The 27,864-nt window shown below is 39.6% G+C and overlaps 1 protein-coding gene across 2 annotated transcripts in view; it reads right to left on the bottom strand.

Moving 5' to 3' along the window:
- SYTL5 (synaptotagmin like 5) overlaps positions 1–27,864 on the bottom strand; it is a 109,202-nt gene that overhangs the window by 46,790 nt on the left and 34,548 nt on the right. For both annotated transcript variants that reach the window (XM_065916495.1, XM_065916496.1), the window contains exons 3-5: positions 12,240–12,355; positions 10,311–10,419; positions 6,730–6,864 (exon numbers count right to left, since the gene is read on the bottom strand). In XM_065916495.1, coding sequence (XP_065772567.1) covers positions 6,730–6,864; positions 10,311–10,419; positions 12,240–12,355 — 360 coding nt within the window. The remainder of the gene's footprint in view (positions 1–6,729; positions 6,865–10,310; positions 10,420–12,239; positions 12,356–27,864) is intronic.

Genomic DNA, 27,864 nt, shown 5'->3' with positions numbered 1-27,864 from the left:
TCAAGGTTCACAAAATGTTGAAGGCTCACTTGGAGAATTTTGAGCATTACTTTGCTAGCATGTGAAATGAGTACAATTGAGTAGCAGTTTGAACATTCTTTGGCATTGCCTTTCTTTGGGATTGGAATGAAAACTGACCTTTTCCAGTTCTGTGGCCACTGCTGAGTTTTCCAAATTTGCTGGCATGTTGAGTGCAGCACTTTAACAGCATCATCTTTTAGGATTTGAAACAGCTCAACTGGAATTCCATCACCTCCACTAGCTTTGTTTATAGTGATACCATATTGTCTTGAAATTGTTTAGTCATCCCAACCTTCCCTGACAAATTGGAAGTTCACCAAGGGATAGAAAAGCAGCATTGTCTAAGAACTTCCACATTTACCACTTAGCATATAGTACTAAGGGGCTTCCCTGGTGGTTCAATCAGTAAAGAATCCACCTGCAATGCAGGAGATCCGGGTTTCATCCTTGGGTCAGAAAGATCCCCTGGAGAAGGAAAGGGCAACCCATTTCAGTATTCTTGCCTGGAAAATCCCATGGACAAACAAGCCTGGCAGGCTACAGTACATGGGGTCACAAGAGTAAGACTCAACTTAGCAACTAAATGAATACATATAGTACCAGGCCAATAACTTTGGCAGAGCTATATGTTGAATTTATTTGTATAAATAAAATGCATAGATGAGCAAGTCATTTAACTCTACTCCTCAATGACCTAACAGAAGAAGAAAGGCCATTACTCTGTCTTAGCTACCCTGAGCATGTAACGTGTCACCTAATACACCTTAAGTAAGACTGAAGTAAATCAGAAAGAGAAACACATTAATGCATGTACATGGAATCTAAAAAACTGGTACAGATGATCCTAGTTCCAGGGCAGAAATAGAGACAGAGATGTGGACATGGGAAGTGGGGAAATGAGGGTGGGACAAATTGGGAGACTAGGATTGACACATATACACAACCGTGTGTAAAACGGAGCGCTAGTAGGAAGCTCTTGTGTAACACAGGGAGTTCAGCTCAGTGCTCTATGATGATGGAGAGGGGTGGGGTGGAAGAGGGAGGGAAGTCCATGAGGGAGGGAATCTATGTATACAAACAGCGGATTCACTCTGTTGTATAGCAGAAACTAAACACAACGTTGTAAAGCAATTCTACTCCAATTTAACAAAGAGAACGCAGAACCCAGGGATAGTTCGACCTAAATATGGTGTCAAGGGTCTGGCTGAACTCCCGATCTCCATACTTCCTCACATTATTGACGTTTATAATGAGGAAAGTCACATGTATACACAGTCACATGTACGCAAATCACAGGCTCCGGCGGTGTGAGACACTGCACCTCTGGAGGAGGTCTGAGAGCAGTTATGGGGGGATGCTGCAGCAGAGGGCAGTGTCCCACCCATTCCCGCTCAGCGCTCACCCTTCAGCACAGAACTCTGTTTACTATGAATGCCCACAATTCTACCCGAGAAGATTTTTTTTCAATTCCAAGTGCCTAGAGCACCGGTGCACAGAACAAGTCAGAGTAAGTAAGAGATCTTCCCAACTCAGGGATTGAAACCGGGTCTCCCACATTGCAGGCAGATTCTTTACCATCTGAGCCACGAGGGAAGCCCACTCTAGACCTCATGTAACGGATACAGCCACAGTTCAAGTGAATCACATACTCATAACTCCACTATTTATCACCTCTTCTGTCACCTGTCCATCACTTCATGGAAGGAAGAGTCATTTTTCTCAGGATACCAGGATTTTGCGAATTGCTTTACACTTAGTATTTATGAAATTTGTGGCTTTAATTGCTCACCCTTTGCTGCCACTAAGAAGGGCTGAGCTTACTCAAAGCAGGTTAAAATAGGAAGAAAGGAATTAGCACGGGACAAGTTAAGCAGAGGCACAGGAAAGAGGTGAAAGTAATTTTCCGTTGGAGAACAGTCCTTATATCCATTGTTCTTCTGCGTCACAAAACTCTCACAGCTAGTATTACAGAATGAACTGGATGTCCTCTTAGAGACATACTATAAATTTGAACAATTTTTAAAGCCTGGTAAGGAAAGGAGTTTGCTCAGAGCATTAGAAACTAGCTCTCCAGCATTTTATCTACTGCACAGAACAAACCTGTATTGACTTTGTGGAAGTGGTCCTGACTCAGAGCTAAAACACTCCTAGCTTGCTAATATTTCAAATAGTAGTAAGAGGATGCTGCCTAATTGCCATCTTAATCTCAAAGATGCTAATGAAAATGACATTGGGGACAGGAAGATGATTTTACTTCTGATGAAAAAAGGATGCGTCACATAATGACAGAATGGGTTTCATCAAGTTATTTTGCCCAAAATAATAGATATGAGGAAAGAATGACTTTTTCAGTCATTAAAATACCAAACATGTCTTATTTACCAAAAGGAAAGGGAGAGAGAGAGAGAGCCAGAGGGAGAGGGTGAGCCAGAGGGAGGGAGCTGGGGGATGGGATGAGAATGAGGACAGCTAAGAAGGTAAGGGCTGCTGTGAATGGTGTGGTTTCTGCTTTCGGATCAGAGCCAACCAAATCAGCTTGTGAAGCTTCACAGAGACTGTGACAGTCAGTCCCGGGGCTCCCAGAGAGCAATTAAGAACAACTAGATAAAACTAGAATGCGCTTGGGCAGGGGGTGGGGTTGGGGGACAGGAGAAATTGGTTGGTTGTCAGAGGTTCCTGTGGTTCAGTACTTGCCGTATCCTCCAATGTCATGATAGAAATGCTGCTGAGAAACACAGCAGCATCCTTTATCCATCTTCTTACTGAACAAAATCAATTTTCAGTTCTAAGTTCCACTCTTCCTGTATTTTAGGGGACATTATTGATGTCCCCTCCAGATTACCTCAGATCCCTTGCAGCAGGCTCCACCCACCCATCCCAAGCTTCTGGGTACTTTTCTGCTAAGGGTTTGCACTTATGATGTTCAGAGCTTTGCCTTTAGCACTGGAGGCCAAGCATGCCTTGAAGTATGCCTCCCCTGACCCTCAGTTAAATCTGAATTTCACATAAACAATCAAGAATTTTTTAGTATAAAAATATACTACTATTTATATAGTACATACCAATAAGATTTCATGAAACATATTTCTTAAAAAGTTTTTTTATCTGAACACAAATTTAACTGGACATCCTGTATCATCATTTGCTAAATCTGGAAACCCAATCTAAGGGAACTTATAAACAATGACTTATTGGGACAGAAGTGCAATGGTCCAGCTCCTCAAAATGTAAAAACCTAGAGATACCAATACTTTATGCCCCAGAATCCCTTGCAGGATTAAGCTGAGTTCTCAAACTCATACCTCACCAGAGACATCAAATTGCTCATCTTCTTCGCTTTTTTAAAAAATTGAGGTATAGTTGCTTTATAATATTTTGTTGGTTTCTGCTTACAGCAAATTGAATCAGCTCTATTTAGACATATATCCCCTCCCTCTTGGACCTCCCTCTCACCCATCTAGGTCACTTACTCCCTTACTGGTAGCTCCCAGAATCATTTCAATTAATAAATTACTCAGGAATCCGTCTGAGGATTCGTTACTAGGAAAGTAGGATTTTTTAAAAACTTTTTATTTTGTATTGGGGTATAGCCAATTAGCAGACAATGTTGTGAGATTCAGATGAACAGGAAAGGGACTCAGCCATGTATATATATGTTCCCATTCTCCCCTAAACTCCCCTCCCCTCCAATCCAGGCTGCCACATAACATTGAGCAGAGCTCCCTGTGCTATATAGTAGGACCTTGTTGGTTATCCATTTAAGTATAGCAGTGTGTACATGTTCATCCCAAACTCCCTAACTATCCCCTTCCCCCATTCATCTCCCTAACAACTGTAAGTTCCTTCTCAAAGTCTGTGAGTCTATTTGATTTGTTGTTGTTGTTGTTTTTGAGTATTAGCTAAGACTTTTTTTTTTTTAAGGATTTAAGATAGATATCTCACAAATCACACCACATTGACAACTCATCACAGCGTGAAAGGAATTAGGAATCACTGCCTTGAAGAGCATTCTGTTTGTTAATTACAGTTCACATTTCTATGCCTTAAAAAAAACAAAACTCAGCTGTCTCATGTGTCAAGTCCCAAGAAACCAGTGAAGAGCCATTTGCCATGTTCCTCCGAGAGGCTGCTGCGCCTTGCCTAAGCCATTCATACATTTCCCTGCTTTGAAACTCCTGAAAAGAAATAAAGTCTAAGCAGGCATCTGAAAAATAATCATTTCCACTCCAATATGAGTTTTTAAAAACGATGCTCAAGCCCAGCTGCTTCAGGAAAAGAGCAATGAACTATGAAGAAATATGCATGGAAGAGGAGAAGGGGGAATTAACTGCTAAGCTAGGCCAGGTAATAGATGGCAGAGGCCAGAATCTTGCAAATTCTCTTTTGGGGAATCTGCTGTTACAGGGGAGGCTGCAGTTCTGCTTGAAGAACCTAAAGAGAAAAGAAGGTCTGCAAGCTTGACTACTTGGGTTTGCAGAATTCCTCCAGCTCCAAGAAAATAAAAAAGGAGTTAACACCTTTTAGGGATGGGAGTGAAGAAAAGATAGGCCACCTCCTGCCCCCACTTCCTAAGGAATAATTTGGGGATAATGTAACTCATCCCACAGTGGCAGTCCTTTAATGAATGAGTCATCATTGCGATAAATACATGTTTCAGGAAAAGGACATTTTGCTCTGCTGATCTCCCAAACATTCTGACTCTCCTTCTTATTGGGAAGACATTGTTCTTGGCCTGGTTCGGTCAAAGTACCCTGACTATTATTAATATATTCTCTCTAAACCAAAGCACCCTGACCATTATATTCTATCTGTTGATGTTTGGTATTTACAATCTCAAAGATAAAGTCTATTTAGGACAACATTCCAATTTACAACAAGAGACACCTGGGTCAATACACCAGTCTTTGGTGAAACATGTCCATATGGCTTTATAGCTTTACGTGTGTGGTTCTTTTTATGCATGGAATTTTTTTTTTTTTTTACCCATAGTAAATACTACAGTACTCCAGGATCCTCAGTTGGGTAAATCCTTGGATATGGAGCTGCATGAGGATACAGAGGAACTGTGGATAGGAAAAGCTTACTGTCAAGTGATACTCGGATTTTTGACAGACAAAGTGAGAGGGTGGGGTCAGTGCAACTAACTCCTATGTTATTTCAGGGTCAACTGTATCTACACGCAGAAGTTGTCAAGACACAAGGAATAAACCCAGACAGGTAGATTCTGAAACAACCATGTAAGCACTGTGATATTGGAGAGTATGACCCTTACTCTTCTTAAGTAACTGTAAATTAAATTTTTTACTTTTCTTCATTGAGCCAGGAGACTAAGTATTTTGAATGGGGGACTCCATCTTTCCTCTTTATATAGATATATCATCCCTTTTAAATGCCAGCCTGAAATATGAGCCAAGATAGCTCATCCAGCGAGTCCCCATGAGGCTGAACAAAAATAGCATCTCTAAATAATTTTGATCCCTGTCTGAGAGTTAGGAACTCAGCAATCAAAACCAAAATTGAGATTTTCCTACATAAGGTTTTGTGGGACAAGATAGGGGGCTACCCGAAGAGAAGTCAAAGGAACTGATTTCAAGGACAAATGCAACCAGGGTTTAAAGTATTTTTTATCGTAAAGGAAATATAGCTACATTCTTGAGAATTTGGAAAGAAATGAATACAATCATCATCTTTTGATAGTGGATGAGAAATGATTTATTTTATGCTTATTTTTTTCTTTGAAGTTTTACATAAAGTGACACAAGTTTGTAGGAATGCTATAGGGAAAAAGATAACGGTGGACAGTACCTGTACTCTTAATGACCCATGAAGATAGATCTTTTTTCTCATCGTTGCCTTTGATAATATACCAGTCATGAAAATCGGCCTTGAATTCTGTTCCAACAGGATAAAGAACATTCAGCCTGATAGGAAATGACTAGACTCTTAGCTATCCTTTCTCTCTTTACTTTTCTTGACAAGGTGATAGCTCTATGCATGGGAGATTTGAGGAGCTGGCCCTCTGATAACAAGTTAGAGGTGGTAGAACTAAAAAGAAGTGGAATTTATGGAAATTCTCTGAGGCAATTCAAAGGAAATTATTATTAATTTTTTAAAGTTGTAAGGAATGTATATGACACCTAGAGGTTTCTTTTTCCAAAGCTTAAACAGAAAATAAATCAAGAAATCAATGAAAACAATTTATTTTCCTGGATTTATCCATATGAACTGCAGCCCTGAGTCCCCAAAAAACATCAAGTCCCAGCCATGCAAGTAACACGGATGATTTCGATAGCTGTAATTCCAGAAATATAAGTGCTTACCATTTCAACTAAAAAATATCCTTCTGGCTTTTCACGTTCTGTATTAATTTAAGATCTCTGAGAAGGAATACATTACAGGTATCTAGAAGCATTGTTTGGATAGAAATATACAAACCTGGACTTCCCTGGTGGCTCAGACGGTAAAGAATTCACCGGCAATGTGCAAGACCTGGATTTGATCCCTGGGTTGGGAAGATCCCCTGGAGGAGGGCATGGCAATCCGCTCCAATATTATTGCCTGTAGAATCCCCATGGACACGGGAACATGGCAGGCTATATACTCCATGGGGTCGCAAAGAGTCGGACACGACTGAAGTGACTGAGCACAAATGCACATACCAACTCTGTCCTCAGTCTATTCCTTTGGCTAATCTGTTATGTGTCTTACCTGTCAGAACCAGGGGCTGACTTTAAACTCCGAAAATTGTGGCTGTCTAAGTCCAAGCTGTAGCTCCGCCCACTTTCAGTTTTGGGAGTGATAATTTCTCCTCTGGTTGCTGATCTGAACTTGCTAAGAAGAAATCTGAAATTACACATATACATACATATATTTAAAAGGAAGATAAGAAAACACTTCAGTATATCATTTTAAGAATACCATTTATTGTACTTCCAATGGTATATAATTCTTCAATGAAGCTGACTTGAGGCTGAGCAATTCTGGGGAGTCCCCATGGCTTCTGTAACAGAGGGTCAAAGGTACCTGTAGAAGCAGTGAGGGACTTCTCCCAAAGCCATACCAGCTGCTGGTAGGCTAGGACTCTATCCTTCTAAGAAAAATATCATTGACTATGGGGACTCACCACTATCACCTAAGAATGGTGAAGCACTGCCCGGGATGAACTTATTTACACAATGCTGAGAAAAGGGGAGTTTGAACTCACCTTGCTCAGACAGAAGAGTTACGATGATCATCTGGGATCAACTAATGTAGCAACTTACTAGACTGCAGCTCCATGAGAAGGACAACTCTTGTTCCCTGTCAGGCCCCCTGAAGTTAGAGGGAGGCCTGGCATGAACTAGAACCCAGCCAGTTCTTGAGGAATAAATGACTGCACGCATGCTCCTGGGGTAATAAGTCTGAACAATGGAATGGCTCACACCACATGAACCTTGACTGCATTCCCATTTCCCCAAATTATTTGGAACTTAAGCAAAAAGAGCTCTTCAGAAACTAACATTCAGGTCATGATCCAAGCTACTAAAAGCCTCAAACATGGATCTTTTCAAATGCACTCACATAAAGAGTGCATCCTTTTGTGATGGTATCAGTAGAGACCAATTTATTTACTTCACTGGCTATAGTTTTCTCATGGGGAAAAACCATTCCAGAGGTACTGGGGCGATCTTAATAGGATCTGCCAAGTTGTCTGTTTCAAAGACCACTGGTGGAGTGTCTCATCAAAGTGTCAGAAGCTTCAGTCTGCCTGGAAATTACATTTTAGGTGAGAATAGCACTTAATATCATGTTGCTTTGAGAACCACTGTGTACATGTCCTTAGCTCTGCATAGCTGCTTCCAGTGTCTCCTTCATGTGAACTCACTCTTCCTCCTCTTTTGTTATCCTGGGCCCTCTCCCTCTTTCAAGTTCCTCATCAAGTCCCACTTAGAATTTGATGCCTTTCCCAATGGTCCCTGTGCCCTCCCAACATTGATAATCTAATATTTAATTATTTATTCACATATTGTAGCTTTTGTAGTCATATAGTTTCCCTGGTAGCTCAGTGGGAAAAATTCCACCTGCCATGCAGGAAACATAGGTTCAATCCCTGGGTTGGGAAGATCCCCTGGAGAAGGAAATGGCAACCCAATATTCCTGCCTGAAAAATCCCATGGATAAAAGAGCCTGGCGGGCTATAGTCCACAGGGTCGCTAAAGAATTAGACACGACTGAGCTACTAAACAACAACAAACTTCTTGCCATGTTTCAAAAAGGCTAACAGGCTGCTCATATTGCCATCTTAGATTTTCCTAAAACCCTTCTCTACATTATTAACTTTTCAAGTGTGGACCTTTGAACCTTTCCTTTTCAACTAGGTGTTACATTCTTTGACAACAGAACAATCAGATCCCAGTTTGGAGTTTCAGAAGAGCTCAGTCCAGCACTAGGACTCTTTTGACAATTCAGGATGTATATCATTCACGGTACTATTTAGCTCCTTACTGTCTCCCAGCTCCAGGCTCTCCATTCTGTAACCCACATAGTGATGTCTGGCCTGGGGTCCACACACTCTACCTCCTAGAGGCCCTTGTGGACTCCACACCAAATTCAATCAGATTACTGATTGTTTTTGATGGCCCAGGCACCATGCTGAATACCGCAGGACAAAAGTAAAAAAGTCAGTAGAAGAGCTTACAATGAAGAGGAGGGGAGAGAGGGGGTGTATCCGGCAAGATCAGTTCATTTACTTGACATTCTTGTGTAAGGAGGGGTTGATGTCAGAGTGCAAAATCAAGAGTGATGCAGAGGCACAAGCCATTGTGGGAGCCCCAAGGAGACACAAATAGGTTTAGAATGGTAGGAAGGCTCAAGATATAGGACATATGGCCCCTCTAGCTATCTTTCCCATTCATCACTGCTAATTAACGAAGGCATGGTTAGTCATAAGTGTTTGAGTCAAATGACATTTAGGATTCATGCCTACTCATAGTAAAAGAGTCTTTAAAGAAAAATAATACACTTTCTGTAGAGACAGATGAAGGCTCAGGGACTGGCAGCCTTTCACAGTGGCTTTTGCTGAGAACAAAGCCATGCTACCCAATGTGCATGTATGTGCTCAGTCATATCTGACTCTTTGTGACCCCATGGACTGTAGCCCACCAGGCTCCTCTGGCCATGGGATTTCCCAAGCAAGAATACTGGAGGAGGTTGTCATATTCCCTTCTCCACGGGTACTTCCCAGTCCAGGGATCGAACCCACGTCTACTGCATTGGCAGGTGGATTCTTTACTGCTGAGTCATCAAGGGAAGCCCCACACTACTCAGAACAAACCATAAAGCCACTTGATATAGATTAGGATTCTCACTACCTGGACCACAAAACTGGCCACCAGCTAACTAAGAAATAGACTATAGAGACTGCAAGAGGCAGGGCTATGAAGCAACACTTTGCCCTTGGGATCCTTTTTTCATTTTTGATGTGGACCATCATTACAGTCTGTATGAATTTGTTACAATGTTATTTCTCTTTTAAGCTTTGGTTTTGTGGCCATGAGGCATGTGTGATCTTAGCTCTCTGACCAGGGATTGAAGTCACATCTCCTGCACTGGAAGGCAAAGTCTCAACCACTGGACCACCAGGGAAGTTCAGCCTTTCAAGTTCTTATAACCTGCATTTTGGGGGCCAATTGACTCCCCTAATGGAACCTTCTCGTTTCCAGTTTCCCAGCACTTCCCTGTTGGCCTCCCATTCCTATTCTCAGTACTTGACACATAGATTTGCTTTCTGAATGAAGTTAGCGAGGTGGCCAAATGGTTCCTTCCTTAAGGAGACCTGCATTTTAAACAGGGGAGACAGTGTTTGAAGCCCTATTAAGAAATCTTGGATATGGCTGTTTCACATATCAGCACTCAGGTTGGGCGGGTTGGGGAGGGTGGAGGGGTTGGTGTCGACTACAACAAAGGTAGTTGTCACCTGCTACAGGCAACATTGGCCCAAGCATGAAGCCTTCTACTGAGAAATAAAGGGATTCTCTTGGTATAAGATCAGATATGTCAAATGAAAGCAAAATCCTCACAGGTTCAGGTCCGAAGGGACCTTTATCTAAAACTGAAAGTAATTAAAACTGCATTTCCTGAGGCAAATGATAAGAGAATGTTACCTCGGTCAAGTCTCTGACCTTTTCTGGGTCATTTAAGTGACATTAGACTTCCAAAACAGCGGGGGCCGGCGGGGGGCGGGGGGGCTGTCTATGTCACAGGTGACTGGAACAAGGATCAAAGATTCCCTTGAAGAGGCTGTGTCTTACCCCTTTCTCCTGGGTCCATCGTGGCTGGCCTTCTGCCCAGCAGAAGGCAAAGCATCTGACTTTTCTGTGTTCTGGCGGGTTTGTTCTTGGCTTTGTATTTCTCCATCTCCTCATTAAAAACAATCAAAAGACAAATTTACACACAAAATGACAAGAAACGAAAGCTGTTTCCTAGTCTTCATTCATGTTTCTACATTAACACAGGGCAGAGAAGTCAAAGTAACTGGCAATGATTTTTCCATCTTATGTTTCCCAGTCACGCGTATTTTTCATCTGTCCAGTGTTCCACAGTTAAATGAAGATTAAGATTGGGACTCATCTGTGGGAGTTTTGCTGAGATAAGCTTTGTAGAGATGGAGGACTTAAACATCCTTCCTCTACAAATATTTTTAGGGCAGAGGACCCAAGGTTCATAAGAACTCCAAATACCTAGAGGCTGAATTGTAGCATGGGATTCTAGAAACAATATCATTATTTTGGAGCATATAAGCCAGACTTCCTGGGAGGGTGAGTAGCTGAGCACACACCTTCTGATGGTCTACACTACTGAGGTTTGAGTGGAGGAAGCAGCCAGAACTAACTGCTTCCTTGTAACTTGACTCTGCTTTCTCTGTGGCATTAATCCCAGGGTTACCCCTCTGGGAAAGCCCTTCCTTGCTAGTGCGACACCAAGAAGGGGCATTGGAAGCAAGTCCAAGCCTCCTAACCAGGCTTCAAAATCAGGGCATTTTTCTCCAGTATGTGAAAGGTGAGACACCCTAGGAACAGACGCACAGATGTCTGCTCCACCTTTACTGTAGCCCAGATGAGAAATATGATTCTAAACATACATTTCACTCAATATATAAGCAGTTAAATTGTGGTCTGAATGCACAGACTAGCGTTCTCAAAGTGGGGTGTTAACAGTAAATCCCTACATATGAACAAATTCTGTTCTGAGTGTGTTCGTAAGTCCAACAAAGTTAGCCTAAGTACCCAACTAATATAACTGGCTGTTATTTATGTGAGAAGTTTGTAATACTTCTATGTGTCATACTTTTATGTGTAATACAACATAAAAAACAAATACAAAAACAAGACACATTAGTACAGTAGTACAGTTCAACAGCTGGCATACAGGGGCTGGCATTGAGTGAACAGGCAAGAATTACTAAGTGGAGGAGGCGGAGGAAGTGGGAGATGGCAGAGCTGAAGGGTGGTCAGCAACAGGAGATGAAGGGCAAGCTGCAATATCATTCACATCTGAATTAACTGGACATGAAAATGTACATTCACATGTTTGAGAGTTCACAACTTGAAGGTTCATATGTAGGGAACTTACTGTATTTGCATTTGGTGACAGTATAATTCTTCACTGAGTGAAACTGCCTTGTGCATTTCAGGTCATTTAGCATCCCTCAATGCCTCTGATTCCCCCACAGTCATTGGGATAACCAGATAGGGCCCCTAGCATTTCCAAACACTTCCCTAGCCTGATTGGGGGAGGGGACACATTACAAAATATCAGCCCTTGGTTGATAATCCCTGGATGAGAAAAAGTAACATTTAAACGAAATCTGAAATACATCCTTATTGAAAAACCAAAGATTTCTGCCACAATGTGAATCACGTAAGGCATCTGTTTTATGTTACTTTAACTGCTTAGTAAAATATCGGAAGTGCATTCAGGAAAAGAACTGTCTGTGATGAAGAGCAATGCCTTTCCTAAAAACCTTACTGTGCTACATTGAGAAAAATGACTGTGGGTTTCATTTTCTACCAACTTCACCTTCCCTTGTATGAATTGAAGATTTAGATTTGATGCCACCAAGTTTTGAAATGATCTAAGGGATTCAACAGAGGAAATTCAACTGTGGTCTTTTGATACATAAAATAGAGAAGTTATTTAGCCCACCCAAATGAAGATTAAAGCAGTTTTGCTTTAGTTACCTGGACTTCTTCTTAAGATGGACTGTCGGACAACATCAGTGCCCAGAACATTGACATGCTTGAAACGCTTTGCCTTTTCTTCAAAAAACCACTCACCAGTTACAATCCTTAGCTGCCTACTCAAAAGAAAAGAGGAGAGCATTGGAATTCAACTGTTCAGCCAAATAATTAACTCAAAAACGCCTAATTGAGTAAAAGATAACCAGTTAAGAGAGTCTATCTCACTCCTTGGAGTAATTTATGGTGATCATAATCCACTGTTGGTTGAATATGTACTAGATACAAGGTACTTGCTAATTGCTCTTCATATTTACTATATTTTTATCCACTCTGTAAACATGATTACCCCCATTTTATACATGAGGAAACAGAGCAATAAAATGATGTGTCTCACACATAAAGCCAGGATCCCACCCCAAGCAGTCTGACCTACAGCTCGACTTCTTTTTTGTTTGGTTTTTTAATTTTTATTTTATTCAGTTAGAGTTGATTTACAATGTTGTCCTAATTTCTGCTTTAAAGTGATTCAGTTATACACACATACATTCTTTTTCCTATTCCTTTCCATTACGTTTTATCAGAGGATATTGAATAGTTTCCTGTGATATACAATAGGATCTTGTTGTTTATCCATCCCATATGTAATAGTTTGTATCTATCAACCCCAAACTCTGAATCCATCCCTCTCCCACTCCCTTGGCAACTACAAGTCTGTCCTCTGTGTCTGTGAGTCTTCTTCTGTTTTGTAAATAATTTCACTTGTGTTATAGATTAGACTCCACATGTAAGTGACGTCACATGATATTTGCCTATCTCTGTCTGGGTTACTTGGCATGATAACTTCTAGGTTCACCCATGTTGCTACAAATGGCATTATTCCATTCTTTTTTATGCTATAGTTCAAGTTCTTAACCATGGCATGTGCTAAGTCACCTCAGTCATGTCCAACTCTTTGCGACCCTATGGATTGTAGCCCACCAGGCTCCTATGACCATGGGATTCTCTAGGCAAGCATACTGGAGTGGGTTGCCATGCTCTCCTCCAAGGGATCTTCCCCACCTTGGGATCAAATCCACATCTCTTATGTCTCCTGCATTGGCAGGCAGGTTCTTTACAGCTAGTGTCACCTGGGGAGTCCTAACCACTGCATTCGTGAATAAATAAGCTTCAACGGAAACAATAGGGAACAAATGAAAGCTTTGAATTATAAAGGGGCTGTGATCACACTGTTTCAGAATGATATCTTGATGTAATATAATGACTGGATTAAAGAGAGAATGGGACAAAGAGACAGGTTGGCCATGGTAATAATCCAGGAGAGAGCAAGACTCCAGCTAGGGCAATTACAAGACCAATGACAATGATAAGACTAATGACAAGATCAATGACAAGAGGAAGAGCCAAATTAAAAATGTAGGTGGTAGAAGGACCTGTCTGGGTTTCACAATCAATAGAATGTTGAAGGTGGAAAAGAAAGACCTCAGAACAATCACAACCATGTGCAATGTTTATACAAACCCTTTATCCCAGTTACTAGGCCTATTGACCATTCTTAGAATATGGCCCATATGTTCATCTACTACTTGACCTAAGGCTTCTATGGAGGACTGTAATGGAAAATGAGGTTGAAAGGTAGAATTGAGTCACAAAATGGAAAACTCTGAAAGTCAAGCTAAGGAGTTGGAATGCCATTTTGGAGCCAATGGGGAACATTGGCAGATTATCTAAATTTCAAGTTAAATTATAGAATCTCTGAAGTATCTCTGAAGTATTATATGGGGTAGAAATCAGAAGCAGGCAGGCCAATGAAGAAGTAACTCAACAGATAGGACAGGAAATGATGAAGATATGTATCTGGGTATCATGGGGGTAAGGAGTGAAAAGAAAGATAAAAGATACTTAGGCCACTATGTAAGCAGATAGGTTAAGGCATCCCTGGCAAAAGATAACCAGGAATGGCTTTCTTGACAAAGAATCAGTTTTGGTCTGAGCCATTTTGTTATCTGAGCCTGGCTACAGTGCTCACCCTTGGACAGGTCTCAGTAATTAATGATCTTAAGGGAGGGAATAATGGTGGAGCCATGGGGAGGGTCCTAGTTCCTCAAGGGACATACTTAGCAACATATATTTGAGTTCTACAGGAACTAAGGCCTCGACAAAGGTGGAGGATAGGAAGATGATGTTGATCCTTCTGACTCCAACTGATGCTGGATTCTGTGGACCTTTGCCCAATACTATGCTGAATTCTCCTCTGCTCAAGCCCCCTCATGAATACTCATGTACCTTTAGCTTAAAATTTCCCCAATTTTGGTTGGGGAGACAATGCTTTGAGAAAGATCCCTGGTGTTCCCCTTAATTGTACGAGCACTCAGTCATGTCTGACTCTTGCAACCCCACAGACTACAGCCTGCCAGTCTGTCTATGCAATTTTCCAGGCAAGAATACTGGAGAGGGTTGCCACTTCCTCCTCCATGGGATCTTCTCGACCCAGGGATCAGATCCATGTTTCCTGTATCTCCTGCATTGGCAGGTGGATTCTTTACCACTGAGTCATCTGAGAAGCTCGTTCTCCTTACTTGCTGCAAGTAATAATAAATACTTCCTTCTTCTGATCTTTGGCTTGGTTGCGTCTACTGACTCAACACTCACCAAGAGATGAACCTAGTTTTCAGGTTAACAACTGAAGATGAAAATCAGAGAAATTGGTGACAAGTCTGCCACGGCTAAAGTAAAGCAGCTAAGAGTCAAATAGAGATCTCTAGCCCCATAGTATTATATCCATGAGATTCAGTACCTCCTTGACTGAACTTAGAAATTAACAATTGGATTCTAAATAAAATTAAAAAAAAAAACACTCTAGAAAAATATGCCAATTTGTTCTCTCCAGCAATTATCATAAAATACTTATTCATTTATGTCATGTTGTGCAGCATGTGGAATCTTAGTTACCTGACTAGGGATCAAACCCATGCCCCCTGCAGTGGTAGCATGGAGTCCTAACCACTGAACCACCAGGTGAGTCCCTGAAATACTACCCCTAAATGTAGGAAACAAGGTAAGTTACCTATGAAACACAGTTCCATCACTGGGAAAAAAGTGAAAATGTCATCCTTGGAGTAAATTATTCATTGAATGACCATAGCTTGTACATTTGAAATTTATCCTCAAGTGGCTAGATCACCTATCAAGAAGCAAGGATTACTGGATTAGCTTCAAAACTGTATAAAATACAGCAAAACCTAATACTTGAATGGGTTAATACTTAATACTTGAATGGGCTTTATCTGGATATATATCAAGTGATCTATAGGCATACATCAGTACTTACATTGGAAAACTAGGCAGTAATCATTCAATCCTAAATTCTAAAGGCACTGCCTCCAGATTTCCGGGCCTTATTTATTCAATAAAATGCTAATTGAGGTAGTGCTGTGATTGAACTTTGCAGAGGGAACTGAAGTTATTTATCACCTGACCTGAAAATAGGAAGATGGTCAAGGATTATCTGGGTGGGCCCATAGTTGTCACCGAGCCCTTGAAAACAGGAAGAAAATGAAGTTGGATACTGAGAAGCTGTGGAATGGGAAGTCAGAGGGATTCCAAATGTGAAAAGAGGGCTCTAAGATGCAGATGTCCACCTGCAAGAACCAGAGGGAGGGACCTCTAGGAGCAAAGGCTGGCTCTTAGCTAACAGCCAACAAGAAATGGGAGCCTCATCCTCACAGTCACAAAGAATCAGAATCTGTCCACCAAAATGAACTTAGAAGTACAATCTTCCTAGAGCCCTCTGGTAGGAACTCAGCCAGCTGACACCTTGATTTCAGCCTAGTGAACACTGAGTAGAGAAATAAGACAAGCCAATCTAGGTGTCTGAGTGACAGAACTGTAAGACTGAAATGGAGCTGTACCCTATGGGGCTCCTGGGCATGGAAGTTTTTCTGTCGTTTCTTGTTTGTAGGAACAGACTCCAGACTCCATGACCTAACATGAGTTACAAAGGGCAGACCTGAACAGTTGCTAATCAAGGAAGGGAGGGGATATAGACACAAGGGAGGAGCAGCCAAGAAACAATAGTGCAACATTAAGGCCTAGTTCCCAAAAAAGGGATACACATAACAATATCTTTGAGCTCTTTATAGAACTAAAACCCCCAACAAATGGCAGATGTCAGCATTCTTCATTCCGAAAAAGACCACCTGAGGCCAGATTAAAGGAGTGCAGGCCCTGCCCACACTCTAATCCGATCAGCAACCCTGCCCTTGAGGCTTTGCTAGAAAACTCCTCACCAAATTCTCCAGGATTGAGACAGTTTTCCAGGGGTATTAGCCTGCTGTGTCCTCCTTTTCCAGCAAATCAATAAAGCTATTCTTATCTACCTCACCCAAAACTCTGTCTCCAAGATTCAATTTTGCACTGGTACACAGAGGCTGAGTTTGCAGCATCAATATCATATATTTACACTGCCTACTGTCCATGGGGTCACAGAGTCAGACACGACTGAAGTGACTGAGCACATATGAGCAAGCTGCTAAATCGTGGCAGTTTGTGATGATAGGCACACAAAACTAAGAATAATTAAACATAAAAACCTACTTGTCTTAATGTTCAACTCAGGAAATAAATTGCACAGATTCTAAAAAGATACCTATGAAAAATTCAGAACAATAGGGTAGAGGTAGGCAAACTATGGTTTATGGGCCAAATTCTTCACTACCTATTTCATACAGATTATGAGCTAAGGATTTAGAAAAGGCAGAGGAACCAGAGATCAAATTGCCGACATCTTTTGGATCATCAAAAAGTAAGAAAATCCCAGAAAAACATCTACTTCTGCTTTATTGACTACGCCAAAGCATTTGACGGTGTAAAATTCTTAAAGAGATGGGAATACCAGACCACCTGACCTGCCACCTGAGAAATCTGTATGCAGGACAAGAAGCAACAGTTAGAACTGGACATGGATCAACAGGCTGCTTCCAAACTCGGAAAGCTTGTATCTTGTCACCCTGCTTATTTAACTTATATGCAGAGTACCTCATGCGAAATGCCCAGCTGGATGAAACACAAGCTGGAATCAAAATTGCTGGGAGAAATATCAATAACCTCAGATATGCAGATGATACCATCCTTATGGCAGAAAGTGAAGAAGAACTAAAGAGCCTCTTGATGAATGTGAAACAGGAGAGTGAAAAAGTTGGTTTAAAACTCCATACTCAAAAAACTATGATCATAAAAATAAATGAAAAAAAAAGAAAAGATAAAAAAAAGAATCCCTTGTAAATTGAAACTTTAATCATTAAAAAGTGATCTTTTTTAACTCTAAAAAAACAAACAAACAAACAAAAAAAACTATGATCATGGCATCCGGTCCCATCACTTCATGGCAAGTAGATGGGGAAATAGTGGAAACAGTGAGAGACTTTATTTTGGGGGGCTCCAAAATCACGACAGATGGTAACTGCAGCCATGAAATTAAAAGATGCTTGCTCCTTGGAAGAAAATACGACAGCATATTAAAAAGCAGAGACATTACTTCATCAACAAAGGTCTGTCTAGTCAAAGCTATGGTTTTTCCAGTAGTCATGTATGGATATGAGAGTTGGGCTATAAAGAAAGCTGAGCGCCAAAGAATCAACGCTTTTGAATTGTGTGGTGTTGGAGAAGACTCCTTAGAGTCCCTTGGACTGCAAGGAGATCAAACCAGTCAACCCTAAAGGAAATAAGTCCTGAATATTCATTGGAAGGACTGATGTTGGAGCTGAAACTCCAGTACTTTGGCCACCTGATGCGAAGAACAGACTCATTAGAAATAACCCTGATGCTTGGAAAGATGGCAGGAGGAGAAGGGGACAACAAAGGATGAGATGGTTGGATGGCATCACCAACTCGATGGACATGAGTTTGACCAAGCTTCGGGAATTGGTGATGGACAGGGAAGCCTGGCATACTGCAGTCCTTGGGGTCCCAAAGAGTTGGACATGACTGAGTGACTGAACTGATACTGATGAGATAAGAATGGTTTTTATATTTTTAAATGGTTTGGGAAAATCAAAAGCTGAATATTTCATGACCTGTGAAAATTATATGAACAATATTTAAAATTCAGAGTCTGTTAATAAAGTTTTATTGGTACACAGCCATGCTCATTTGTTTATGTATTGTCTCTGGCTGCTTTTCTGCTACAACTGCAAACTTGAGTAGTTTTAGCGGGAACAACAGAGCCTACAGAATCTAAAATTCTTACTCTTTGACATTTTATTTTTTAAAAGGTTTGCCAACTTCTGCAATACAACAAAGAATTTACACAAAAAGAAACAAGAACAAGGGGAAAAACATAGATCAGTGATAGAGAACCGCCTAAGAGAGGCATGCCAAAGGCTTGTCTTATTTTTCTGTTTGTTTGGGATTTTGCCTTTTTTAATGGCTGCGCTACACAGCATATGAAATCTTAGTTGCCCGAAGATAGAACATGTGCCCCCAGCACTGGAAATGTGCAGGGGAAGTTCTGTTTGTTTTGTTTTTGTCATTTTCTTGGGATACAGAGTAAGGTGGAAACACAACAATAGCAGTTTCAGGTGTCACAGAAAAATGAGCCACATTAGGTCTACATGCCCCAGCAAATGGCCCTCCATATTATCATCTTTACCATATATGCCTAGAGCTGGCAACACCTAACACAAATAAGATCTTCCCAGGACTGTTAGTCATTACCTCTTACCATCCTTGTAAGAACAACAACCATAACCCTTGTATTTGCTCGACTCAAATATGGACCTGAGTCATTTGTTATTTTAGAACTCTGCAACATCAGAACCACCTCTTGGGATTCTGCCTCTGCCACCTTCTCAGGTCCTGGAGGTGTAGGTAGAAGGATTAGTTGAAGAATGGGGAACAAATACCAAGTGTGTACCATGCACCAAGCCATGTGCTAGGTACTGTATACACGGCATCTCTAATGTTCAGTATATGCCATAAAGTAGCTATATCATCCTTAGTTTTCAGATAAGGAAATCAAAGTTCACATGGCTGAAATAACTTGCCCAAAGTTATACAGTCTCATGACAAAAACAGGATTTATACTAAAAGCCCTTACATTTACAACGCTCTTCAGAAAAGAACCAGCTATGACAAGGATTTGAGTAAGGGTGAAAAGGTATAGAAGCCAAGGAATAGCATGTAGTATTTCATATGATGGGCTGTGACTGGCTGTGTGTGTGCACACATCTGTGACTATGTCTCTGTTTGAAGCAGAGTGACAGGAATAAAGGAGTGAAAGAAGAAATAAAAGAAACTCGAAACCTACTATGAAATTTTTCTCTCTGTCATATCAATCTAATATTTCAGAAATACAAAGCTTGAAATAAACATTGTGTTTCCTACAAGTCATACTCTGAAGAGTTTGACCAAAATTGAATAACACTCATGCTATGTGATTAATGATTACTGAATATTTAGATTTTGCTAGGTTCTAATTTTCTTTAACATTAAACTCTTGGGACTGCAAACTTTTGCCTGATAGCTTACTTAAATGTAAAGTCAAGTTCTCCTTAGACTTATAGGGAAAAAATGGGCAATCATATCCTAAAAAAGAAGAGTGTCCTAAACATTCTTTTTTTTCCCTTTACCGTCTATTAACTGCTGGAGAGATTGGAGATAAGATATGGTAGTTAGATACACAGAAGTATAACAAATTTCCTTCTTATTATTCATAAGTAAGCTAGAATTATTTAATTCATTCATTACATATCAATTATTAATTGCATTCCTGGCTCAGGCAGTAAAAAATCTGCCTGCAATTCAGGAAACCTGGGTTTGATCCATGGTTCAGGAAGATGCCCTGGAGAAGGAAATGGCAACCCACTCTTGTATTCTTGCCTGGGAAATCTCATGGACAGAGGAGCCTGGTGGGCTACAGTCCATGGGGTCCCAAAAGAGTCAGACATGACTTAGCAATGAAAAAACAATAAGGCTAATAGTACAGAAGTGAAAAAGACAAATAACGACCCTGGCGTTATGGAGATGATGGTATATATTTACTCCTTTCTTCCCTTCCAACAGGAAAACTAACAAGAAATCCTTCGACACATTATGAACACTACAGATAAAGAGAATATCTTAAAAATAGCTAGAGAGGAGGAAAAAAACATATTACAAACAAAGGAATGATGATTAGAATGACAGTTGACTTGCATTAGAAATAACGAAAGCTAGAAGCCAGTGAAATGATATCTTTAAAGTTCCAAGAGAAAATATCTATCTAAAATCATGTATCCAGAGAAACCATTGTTTGGGAGTAAGGGTGAAATAAAAAATGTTTCAGTACAATAAAAACTGACATAGTTTACCATTAACAGATTTTCACTAAAGGAACTTCTAAAGAGGAGGTAAAGTAATTCCTTAGCGGTCCAGTAGTTAGGACTTCATGCTTTCACTGCTGTGGTCTGCGCTTCACTCCCTCGTCAGGAAACTAAGATCCCAAAAGCTGTGTCACATGACCAAAAGAAAGAAAGAAAAAGAGGAGGTAAAGTAGATCTAACATATAAAAAGGAATGGTAACAAATGGAATTGGTAAAACACATCGATAAATCTAAACAAATGTTGATGTAAAACAAACATGATATCTAAAATGTTGAATTGAAAATAGATGTTTCTAAAACATAGGACAAAAAGTATATATAAACCTGGGTGAAGACAGTTGGAGTTTAAGAATATCAAGTTCCTTTCATTGATTAGAAGAAGGGTAAAACTAATGATTTATGAAATTAAATATGAATGGTGTAATTTCTAGGATAATCACTACAAACAAAAACTCATATAATATCTATACTAGTAGAAAGGATAAAATGGAATGAGAAAAATACAGTACTTCCATGAATCTATAGATAATATAAATAAAATCAAATATTACAGTAATTACAATGGATATAAATAGACTAAACTCTATACTTTAAGAAAAATACTGTCAAGTTAAACTTAAAAATTTTATATATATATAGTATACATGCATAGCATGTATATATAGCATATATGTATAGCAAATATTTAAATATATATGTATACATACATATAGAGCATATATATGCATATATGCTATAGTCTCCTTGCAAGCATATAGACACAGAATGGTTGAAAGGCAAATGGTAAGAAAAAAATATACCATGTAAATATTTACCAAAAGAAACTTGGTATTACTATATAAACAGCAGACAAAACAGATCTTAAGGCAAAAGGATTTTTATAAATGAAGGGGGTCATAAACACCTTTAAATCAGTAAAGAATAGATTAACAGCCTAAGAGAAAATTGGCAATACATAAATGGTCATATCACAGTAAAGGAACCCCAAATGGCCAATAAACCTATGAAAGGATACTCAACCTCATTAGTAATCAGAAATATTCAAATAAAAATCATAGTTAAGATATCCATCTGGATCTACCAGTTGGACAACAATCAAAAATTTTCAAGATGCCAGGTGTTGGTAAGTTTGTAAAGTTTTATACAATGTTAGTAAAATTTAAATTGGTACAACAATTATAAAACACAATTTAACATCTTAAAAAGCTGAAAATGTTCATACCATTTTGCCCTACAATTTCTTTCCTAAGGTGCACTTCCTACAGGAGTTTTCTCAAACATTTTTGACAGATGGTAACTAGACTTATGTTGTACACCAGGAACTAACAGTTTGGAGGTCAGTTAAGAAAATCTCCAAACACATAGGGAAAGAGATTAGATCTGTGCTTATCAGAGGTGGGATGGGGGTTAGGGGGAGGGGGAATTGAAAAGAAAAAAAAATTTACATCATAATCCAGAAAATAAATACACATACTCATACACACACACAATTAAGTATATGTAGAATTACACACATATAATTATATGTATACTGACATTTTCTGTTTCCCCCTCTTTTTTTAAATGCTGGCCAGGACCCATCAATGGATCATGACTCAGTTTTAAAAACCCTACAATAAGGAAACTGCTGTACATGTTTGTTAGACCATACATACAAGAAGGTGATACCAGCATTTTTGGGGTAACATTATAAACTAAAACAAAAAACAACAAAAATTTCCATCAACAAGAAAACAGGCACACTGTTGACGCAACAGTGAGGAGGAATGGAATGATATTAACATAACCATAGATAGTGGGACATCCCAGGTGATCCAGTGTCTATGCAATGGCAGGGGACAGAGGTTCGATCCCTGGTTGGGAAACTAAGATCCCACATGCCATGCTGCACAGCCAAAAAATAAATTAAAAACAAAAAAAAGTGAACATGAACATTGGGGTGCACGTGTCTCTTTCAGATCTGGTTTCCTCGGTGTGTATGCCCAGAAGTGGTATTGCTGGGTGCACTGGGAGGACCCAAAGGAGTCGGGTGGAGAGGGAGGTGGGAGGGGGGATCGGGATGGGGAATACGTGTAACTCAATGGCTGATTCGTGTCAATGTATGACAAAACCCACTGAAATGTTGTGAAGTAATTGGCCTCCAACTAATAAAATAAAATAAAAAAAAAAAAAATGAACATGGATAGATTTCACACACAAAAAAATGTTGAGCTAAAAAATGTCACAAAGTACACACACAGTATAACTTCCATTTCTACAGAATTCAAAATTGAAAAACTAGAAAAATATATTACTTAGGTATATATCCAAGTACAATAAAACCATAAAGTAGAGCAAGGGAATAAGAAATGGAAAACAAGAACAGTCACTTAAACTGAGTGATAAATACATAGATACTCCTTTTACTGTTGTTTAAACAGTATATGTAGAGTGTCTTGGTATGTATGATACTTCTACATTTAAAAATCCTCTAATCCATGTGGGTATTAAGACACTAAACCACAGCAAACGAAGTATTCTAAAAAAGGGAGAAGGTGCTGATATATGATTAATAAGTGATTTAAAGTAGCATGTCAAGGTACTCCAAACAGCTTCTTATCACCCTCAAAAGTTCCCTGGTAGCTCAGTTGGTAAAGAATTCACCTGCAATGCATGAGATGCCGGTCCAATTCCTGGGTCAGGAAGCTCCCCTGGAAAAGGGACAGGCTACCCACTCCAGTATTCTTGCACAGAGAGTCGAATGGCAAAGGACACTGGTGGGCTACAGTCCATAGAGTTGAAAAGAGTTGGAAATAACCGAAGGATTAAGCACACACACATCACCCCCAAAATCTGTCACTCAGTGTGGGATTTGCCTTAAAAAAAGGGAGTGATGTTTAAATGAGTATGTGGCAATTACTAGTACCCATGAGGATCAAAAGATCTCCAGATACACAGGTATAGTTGAACAAGTTGAACTTTTTGTTCATTGCAATGAAGGAAAACATGCCATGAAAAACCACGGGAAGTCTCGAGAAGAAGGAGTTTGAAAGAATTTAATATAGGATTGGGAGTTATGTTGGGTTTCCCTGGTGGCTCAGAGGGTAAAGAATCTGCCTCCAATGCAGGAGACCCAGGTTCAATCCCTCGGTTGGGAAGATACCCTGGAGAAGGAAATGGCAACCCACTCCAGGATTCTTGCCTGGAGAATCCATGGACAGAGGATCCTGGCAGGTTGTAATCCATAGGATTGCAAAGAGTCAGACATGACAGAGCAACTTTCACTTTCACTTGGGGTTATGTTAGGTAACTTTAGGGAGATTTTAAGAGAGCAGGAATTTGCTCTAGACTAGGTGATGTCAGGGAGCAGGGACAAGGCTATCATTGGTAACTTAAGTTTTACCTAGAAGAAGTGCAGTTTAGAAAAAGGCTAAAGCTGTAATTAGTAAGGAAGTAGCAGGAAACTCATATTAACCAAGAAAAGGGGATGTTTGATACATTGAGGCTTGACCAGTCACCTTGTTTTCCTCTATGCTAAGATTATGAAGCATTTTTACTGTGTCTCACTTCATCATGGGCACACAGTGATCCTGTGGGATGCTGGTGCTCTGAGGTCATTTATGTCTACTAGGAGAACACCACAGCCTGCCCCAGATCACCTTCTAACAACATCAAGACCTACATATAAATGTCAGATCAGTTTTCAGATGTCAGGGTCGGTATTTCTCCTTCTCATAACAAAGCACTATGCATTCCCTCTGTACCCTCTCTGTATATGTTCCAACCATTGGTACTATTGTCTTTCAAGTTAGTGACAGGGACTCATATTTCATCTATTTCAGGTCTATTTCATCTATTTTCAGTCATCACTACCAATTTATCAAAAACAAACCACCGGACTCCTCCTTAAACAGGACAAAGGCTTTCACAAGGACAAATAGCAGCATGAAATGTCACCACATGGCATGAATATAAATAAGATCAACTCATCAACATTATATCAGAAGTATTTCATTTTTGGGCTCCGGATCATGTTGCTTTTATCTTTGGGATCTGAGTTCAACTGAGGTGCTAATTAGGAAAACTGATCATTATGGCTGTCTTTGTGTTGGAAAGCAACTGCCTCCGCTAACATAATCATGTGGAATTTTGTAGGTCTCATTAGGATAGCCACATGAACTAACTGGCTGTGTCAGGGTCCCTTTCATTCTGTTTCTATAGAGTTAGTTTTAAAAGGAGACCAACAGCAACCAACTTGTTAGAACCATAAGGGGCTGCAAAAAATGTCAAGGGCTGATCATCCCATTGAAGGAGGTGGCCTCCCTTTATTAGTTTTTGCTGTAATCCTTTTCAGTGCTACAGCAATTAAAGCTCTTTACTTTTACCCAATCCAAGGTAAATGACAATAAAGGTTGTGTTTTCCAACTGATTAGAGAATGAGTCACTTTCTGACTCATCTCATCTCTTAGAGGTCAGGGTGGGAATTTCAATTTTATGGTCTATTGAACATAGAGACAGCCCACTGGCACTATAGCATTCTCTCACAACAAATTAAGGGTGTTCACTGCCAAGAGAGTATCATTCATGCTTCCTCTCAAAAATCGCTCCATGAATAGCAAACAGGGTACTTCCAACACTGACAGATAATCTGAGATCACAGACTCGTAGCTGGATTACTGGAGAAATAATGGTCTCTGTTTTCAGTTTTTAAAATGAGGAGAGGTTCTGTTTCTACCAAGTGAAACACACATCTTGTAAATTTCCAGCTGCCATACAGATGCTACAACTATAAGTTGTTGCTGCCAAAGCTGGTGCTCTGGGACAACCCAGAGGGATGGGGTGGGGAAAGAGGTTGGAGAGGGGTTCAGGATGGTGGGACACATGTACAACCCATGACTGATTCATGTTGATGGATAGAGAAAACCACCACAATATTGTAACTAGTCTCCAATTAAAGTAAATAAATTAATTTTTTAAAAAGAAGTATAAGAACCTCACACTGAAAGCTGTTTCTTCCTCAGAACATTGTAATGTACAAATACAGAATTTATTCTATTAATGAGATAATAATGTAATAAACTCATCCTCCTTAGACTATGAAACCACTGAGGGTAGTCTATGTTTTATCCATCTTTGTATCCTTATCCTCTAGTATTCCAACAGGTTATCAATAATTGTTGTAGTGAGGATAGACAGATGGGTCAAAAGACAGAGCAAGTGGATAGGTGGATAGTTGGGTTTATTAAGTTATTATCACATCAAAAAATAAAAAGAAGTACAAGTAATTCTGAAGTTCTGTACTGAGGTTTTAACATCCCCTCAGGAAGACACAGACCTTTCATTTTTTTATTATTTATTCTTATATCCTTCTGACAACAACTTGTCATATCTTTCTGTGACAGCTGGAAATTTACTCTCTTCAGAGGGCAAATATATTTGGCCTGATGTGTGTGCGTGCATATGTGTATGTGTGTGTGTGTTAATTCCAAAGAAAACCACATAGGTTCCATAACTTGCTTAAGCCTGAAATGCTTTAAGTGGGGCCTTGCCATCTATTTACTCATTCCTTAGTTCATTCATTTGCCTATTCATCCATCCATCTAATCATTTAACAAATATCCACTGAGTATTTACCATAGGCATTCTTTTAGGCACTAGAACTACTTCATTGAACACTATAGATAACAGGCCCTGCTCTCATGGTTGTGAAGCTTATATTCTAGTGGAGGAATAAACATAACAAGGGAAGGAAAGTATATACCATGTAAGTATTAAGGGGAAAAAAAAACAGGAAGGGATTATGTTAGTTATGTTAGGTAAGCTAACTTCCATAACAACTTGCAAATTCCAATGAAATAACACATTAAAAGTTTCTCTCTATATACACATATAACCTAATATTGATCTGACCAGATTGAGGGGAGATTTTTTTATGAATTAGACCTGCAGTTACCATCTATACTGACTACCAGATGAGCTGATGGCAAAACTTTCAATTAGCAATGCATGAATACACAAACCTCTTGGGTCTTGTATTGAAAAGAGTGTTTCAGTAATTACAACTGACATTTAGAAATTAAAGACAAAATTCCTCTCCCCATACAAAAGCGTGAGGCAACTCCTGATTGATTGAAAGGCTCATGAGTCACAGCCCCTAGTTACTGTTGTGTGAGCAAATGAGGGCTCAGGAGGTAGAGAAGAGGTAAACAGAAATGGAATAAAAAATGAAAATGATCAAATATTAGGGATCAAATAAAATAATATGGTATAAGAAATGGAGAAATAGTTACTGAGATATTGCTTATAAGTCTTCAGACCCATTAGTAGGTCAGTCATTTGTTAAAATCCTTTTTCCTTTCTTCACTTGAAATAACAAACCTCACCTTGGCAGAGTTTGGTGGGAAAAGAACTGGGTGGAAAAACAAACACATTTTGATATTTATCCAGTCCAACTGTGCTAACACACATTCTGAACTCTTAGTGTGCGTATTTCCACTATTTATAATACAGAAAATCAATCACCTCTCTTATCTAATTGGTATATATCTTCAGACCTTGCAGGACTATTAGTATTATCCAGGAATAAATGTGATCCCAAAACAGATCCACGCTCTCAAGGACTAAGGCTCCAATTTTGAAATTAGCTTAAACCTTGATCTGATTAAGGTAATCTTGAATATTTACAGGCCTTATCCAATTTCCTTGCTAGAAAAAAAAAGTATATTCTTAATTGATACATATTATTAAACAGAGTCTCACTAAGCTTTACAGTTTTTCAAATATGGTTGACCCTTGAATAACATGGGTATGAACTGCTTAGGTCCACTCACACATGAATTTTTACTATCCATGAGTAGTTGAATTCAAGGATATGAAAATAGTTATGGAAAGGGTAACTAAGTAGTAAATCTAAGTGAAATAATGACTATAAAATAGCAATATTTTATGGGATTATGTTATAGACTGAATGTACCCCTTCCATAATAATTCATATAATGAAATGCAACCCCCAGTGCAATGGTTATTTGGATGGAGTCTTTGGAAAGTGATCACTCCCTTTATAAAAAGATTCTCCAGAGAGTTCCTTTGTCTCTTCTGCCCGGTAAGGACACAGTGGGAAGACAGCTGGCTATGAACCAGGAATCACACTCTCACTAAACAACAAGTCTGCCAGAACCCTGATCTCCAGGACTGTGAAAAATAAATTTCTGTTGTTTAAGAACCACCTAGTCTATGGTATTCTGTTACAGCTGCCTAAATAGACTAAGACAAATCATACATACATACAT

This window comes from Muntiacus reevesi, chromosome X (assembly GCF_963930625.1).
Source record: "Muntiacus reevesi chromosome X, mMunRee1.1, whole genome shotgun sequence".
Taxonomy (NCBI): domain Eukaryota; kingdom Metazoa; phylum Chordata; class Mammalia; order Artiodactyla; family Cervidae; genus Muntiacus; species Muntiacus reevesi.
This window is presented reverse-complemented; position numbering and strand designations above follow the sequence as displayed.